Source organism: Apaloderma vittatum, unplaced genomic scaffold (assembly GCF_000703405.1).
Source record: "Apaloderma vittatum isolate BGI_N311 unplaced genomic scaffold, ASM70340v1 scaffold6844, whole genome shotgun sequence".
Lineage (NCBI taxonomy): Eukaryota > Metazoa > Chordata > Aves > Trogoniformes > Trogonidae > Apaloderma > Apaloderma vittatum.
Genome location: NW_009710902.1, coordinates 1,992 through 7,333, shown reverse-complemented (window position 1 = coordinate 7,333; position 5,342 = coordinate 1,992). Strand labels below are relative to the sequence as shown.

At 38.3% G+C, this 5,342-nt stretch overlaps 1 protein-coding gene across 1 annotated transcript in view; it reads right to left on the bottom strand.

The window, feature by feature from the left end:
• The window catches only part of RPP40 (ribonuclease P/MRP 40kDa subunit), a gene marked incomplete at its 5' end in the record, with an annotated part of 11,328 nt that extends 6,406 nt beyond the window's left edge, over positions 1–4,922 (bottom strand). The window contains 4 exons of the mRNA XM_009867436.1: positions 881–1,006; positions 2,184–2,279; positions 3,681–3,749; positions 4,778–4,922. Of these exons, the coding sequence (XP_009865738.1) occupies positions 881–1,006; positions 2,184–2,279; positions 3,681–3,749; positions 4,778–4,922 (436 nt within the window). The remainder of the gene's footprint in view (positions 1–880; positions 1,007–2,183; positions 2,280–3,680; positions 3,750–4,777) is intronic.
• Between the last annotated feature and the right edge of the window lie 420 nt (positions 4,923–5,342).

Below are 5,342 nucleotides of genomic sequence, written 5' to 3'. Positions count from 1 at the left end.
GCAATGTGCCCTCGGGGCCAAGAAGGCCAATGGCATCCTGGGGTGTATTAGAAGGGGGGTGGCTAGTAGGTGGAGAGAGGTCCTCCTGCCCCTCTTCTCTGCTCTGATGAGGCCACATCTGGAATTGTGTGTCCAGTTCTGGGCCCCTCAGTTCAAGAAGGACAGGGAACTGCAGGAGAGAGTCCAGCACAGAGCCACAAAGATGATGAAGGGAGTGGAACATCTCCCTGATGAGGAAAGGCTGAAGGAGTTGGGTCTCTTGTGCTTGGAGAAGAGGAGGCTGAGAGAGTCTTTCGAGAAGAGGAGACCTTATTAGTGTTTATAAATATATAAAGGGGGAGTGTCACAAGGATGGAGCCAGGCTCTTCTCAGTGGCAAACAATGATAGGACAAGGGGTAATGGAATCAAGCTGGAACATAGGAGGTTCCACAAGAATATTAGAAAAAACTTTTTCCCTGTGAGGGTGCCAGAGCCCTGGCACAGGCTGCCCAGGGAGGGTGTGGAGTCTCCTTCTCTGGAGACACTCAAAACCCACCTGGATGTGTTCCTGTGTGACCTACTGTAGGTGATCCTGCTCTGGCAGGGGGCTGGACTGGATGATCTTCTGAGGTCCCTTCCAGTCCCCGGCACACTGTGATATCTCCTACGAATCACTGTTGTGTTCCTGAAGTGAAAGGTTTGGCTGTGTAGGAAGTAACACACACACCTCCCAGGCAAATAGAGAAAACAAACAAAAAAATCCCACTCAAACCCATTTTATGCTAACTTTCCCTCCACTAAAAATGCATTTGGACAATCACTAGAAAACAGCAATAAACTAAAACTATTTGGACTTCATGTCAGTTACATTTTAGTTTTACATTTAGTTCTCATTATTACCTGTATTATGCCAGGCCATCAGAAAGTCAAATTCTAAAGGTTTCTTTTCTTTCAAGGCCCAAAGCACTCTGTTATGTTTCTTGCTCTCAGGGTGAAAGCCAGAATCAGTCAAGTCTATAGTTATAACTGCAAAAACATAGAAAAGCCATAGTTACTCAGCTGAAACAAATTTTAATATTTCATTCATTAAAAACTAAAAGAACACAAAGGAACCAAAGAACATTACACTTCCTTTTCACGTGTACAGCATCTTTACAAAGTACTTGATTATGCAAACATGACTGTGCATTATGTAAATAAATATTCACCTCCTGCTGTCCTTATTTTGATATAACCTAGAACTGCTTTCTAGCAGCTGGAGGGACAGATTCCTTTTGTAATGGCCCGGACAGAAGTACCAAAACAGCACCTCAAAAATATCCTGGTAATCAGGCAAGCTACTAGCCCTAAAAAAATCTGGAGTTTAACATCATGTATATGGCAATGACACTCTTTCAACTGTTTTTTTTTTTCCTAGATTAATTGCTGCCAGGCTAAAATGTACATTTATTTTTCAGACGGAAATTGCATCATACATTTTGCTTGACAAATTGAGTAGTAAGATGACGTCCCATTTTGCCAAAATTCTTATTTCAGATAACAGGCTTCCCTTTCTAAAGTTTTTATGTACCACCTATTAAGTACTGCAATATACCTTTGAGATGGCATAGCGTTGATGGGGTTTTTATTTACTTATCAAAAAAACCCCCCCAAAATCGCTCTCAGTGTATCTCCTCTGCAGCTGTTAAAAAATTACATTTTCCAAGTACTTGGTATATAGACACCACCACTTTCAATGTGTTAAATTTAATCCAATTTTCCCTTTCCAACAAGCAGTCTTGGGTAAGGTTCTTCACTGTTGGTTGTTTTTTTCGTTTCTTTGTATAGTCTGCAAACTTTAAGCTCTACCTTAATTAGTTGAATATTTTCTAATTTAAATAAGAAGGCACAGATACTGTGCACAGTATACAAAAGCTCTTGAGTTCTACATCACTCTAGTAAAAACAATAATGTAAAACCTAGAAATTAAAAAATTTATAGAACATAAGAAAACAAATGTGTGATCCTTTGGGTAAAACCTTTATTATTTAGAAAAATTATTTTTTTCTCTTCATTCAGTCCTTTGCCCTGCATCTGGAAAATTATGACCTAGACACTAACCAATTTTAAGGAAAGGGAAGTTTCAGTATTGCTGATTTAACATCCAACAAGGTGCTTCACAGACAGATCTGAAATAAGCACTGTTAATATAAATAATACTTACTATATCTCATTGCTTTTTTGCCAGAATACTGCGAAGGGCGACCTTGCAGCCCAAGTTCCTCAAAAGTATCCTTATCCACTGATAGAATTAGCTTTCCTATAAACAAAGCAAATTTTAATACAAATAATCTTCTACTTAGTTCCCTTGGAAGTCTTCTGAGAACCATACACCTTCTAGAATGTTACTTTTGGATCAGTGGTATTACTAACGTAATCCAGACTCCTTAGGTCCAGCTAAACGGATTAGCAGATCAACCCTTAAAAAAAAAAGTTAAAACTCAATTATTCTTTTTTCTGTCACAGACATCTTACGAACTAGAATGAGAAAAGGGTAGTATTATCCCTGCGACAGTCAGCTTTTTGTACCGTACTACCTCGCTCCATTGCCTCAATCCTTCCTCCACATGTCTCCCAGCATTTGCTGGGTCACCAGTTGAACACGTTACACTAGGGCCTGACTCAGTAACTGGTCCTGTGCGCGCTGCTCAGCTACGTACACAGAGGCAGCTCCTCCAGCTGGACTAATCACACTGAGTAAATCATGCTTATGCGCGATGAGCAGATAAGCGCCGGAACTACTCTGCTTCCACGTTCATAAACCAGATCTGGCAGCTGCCACTTGGTGCAGAATTTCACACACAAGATCTCTTCTACAGTCTTAGAGTATCATATAAAACACAAGCCAGCAAGGCTGATGCTGAAGATTTCAGACACTGACATCACCAGGAACCGGAACGCTGTCTCGGCATTAATCGTGCGTAGCTTGTAATAACTGCTTCATACAAACTCAGCCACTACCACGTATCCGTTTCGCTAGGACTGTGCTAACAGTGCACATAAAACAATCCCTCCTCTGAAGAACCTGAATTTACTTATGCCCTGATGGGCACCTGTCATATTACAGGGTATTAGCCTAGAGAGGTTGCACATCAATTTGTGTTTCTGTTATATCTGATATGCTGTTAAATGGAAATAAGAAAACATATTGGAAGCCCCAAATATAGTGTAAAATCCCACCTGAGATGGAACATTTTGTCATAAAACTCTGACAGAACTGCAATATGGTATTTTAACAGGTCACATAATTATCAAAGAATAAACACTGAATATTTAAAAAGTGTTTCTAATCAGCACTGATCATTTTCTTTGCTGGCACAAATTCTGTTTTTAAGAAGCAGGAAACACGAAGTTGGAATGCAATGCTTTCACAATAATAACCTTCTGTAGCAATTGCAATTATGGCTGAAGCACTGAAAATCTAATACTACACATCAGTGAATTTCGTTTTCTTTTTAATTTCCTTTAAATAAATAATTTAACAGCATGAATAAAAAAAGTTAAAACGAACGAATATTTTTCCAAATCGAACATATTTCTAATAAAGCTAGGACGTAAAGTAAGCATTAAGTTTTCCAGTTCACATAATTCCAAATGAAAAAAACAAAAACAACCCCCAGAACACCATCAAAATGTATGTATCACTAAAGCCAAAACATACCATTTGGTAGCAGAGCTGCAGTATTATCTTGATCAATTTTTGTGTTATAGCTAAGTGCGTAGCATGAACCTTCAAGAGTAAAGCAGAAAACCATGAGATTACACAGCTTCTAAAGACAGACATGAAAAATATGAAAGATTCACCTCAAGATAAGTGAACATGCCAAATACCATTTCAATCACTCTAAACACTTGTATTTCCATCAACTAACTTTGTTCCACTTTTCAAGCAAAATAGCATTTTGTTATTATTTTTAAAAACCTTGGACTGGCACTATTTTAAAGGATTTTAATAGATCTAACATCAACAATATGGCCCAATATGAAAACACTTTCTTCCCACCTGCAACATTCCTCAAACAGCAACTGGAAAACCCATTTTTCCCCACACATTTCTATTATTAGTTCACATGAAGACAAGGCGGAAGATGTTAACACTACTAAAAGTATTTCGTAGCACTATCTGCCACAACCGTGTTCTTAAAAATACAAGAGCCTGATCCCGTAAACCTGGTGTACAATGTCATACCACTTCCATAAAACTAGTGGCAGAAAAGCCATTAAGAAGGCTAAAGGGAGTTTCACCCACGTGTTCTTTTTTCTCCTCTCTTCCCTTTAAAGCTCTTTTTCTCCCTGACAGTCATCTGAAGGGTACAACATTAGAATTAGAAAGGGAGAAGGGGAGGTGATTCCTGTAAGAACCCATATAAAGGTGAGATGGCTTGCAGAATTAAGAGGGAATAGGGAGAAATGAAGGGGGAGCAATCATACAGGTTTCTGACCCATTGGGCATAAATAAATGTTGACAGCCCCCAAAGCAGAAAAAAAAGCCATCCCTGGAAGTTTTTAAGGCCAGGCTGGATGGGGCTCTGAGCAGCCTGGTCTAGTGGGAGATGTTCCTGCTCATCGCAGGGCGGTTGGAACTAGATGATTTTTAAGATCCCTTCCAACCCTGACAATTCTATGATTCTATGATGTAGAATTTTCTTAGTATTTTTTAAAATACTTTTCAAAATAAATAATAATTAATGGATTTTACTGTGTTATGAAAAAAAATACAGTATTACCACATCTATCATGTTCTAATTACCTCCTTACCTTTCTTCACAAAAGCATCAATGAATTCGTGAGCGATCAATTCATGAACCAATAAATTCCTCACCAGGTAGTACTCTCCAACATCTGCAATAGTACTTTTCAGCACCTCAGGTAGTATGCCACATTCAGGGATCAAAAAAGACACCTAGCAGGAACAAATTGGTAAGGTAAGTCATATCCTAAAATCTGTTCTGGAAGAAAACTAAGAAATTAAAGAAAAATTCTTCTTTTCAAAGAAATCAGTATGTTACACCAGAACAACATGAAGAAAAGATAATTTCAACCTATTGCTTTCAAAATATATCAATTTGCAAAAAAAGTTTCCAAGTACAGCAAAGAGGTTACTTGGTTTTTGCATTTTACATTCTGTACAACAGCATTTGAAGCACAACATAAAGGCACAATTTTATACAGCATGACTTAACAAACGATGTTGTTTCACACAATTATAAGTTTAGCTTGCAGTTGCACTGGAACATTTACTTGCTGCATGAAGCATTTATCACAAAAATGTAGACTATGCTCTCATGTAACCTCAGTGGAAACCTGAAGACCAAAGTTAAAC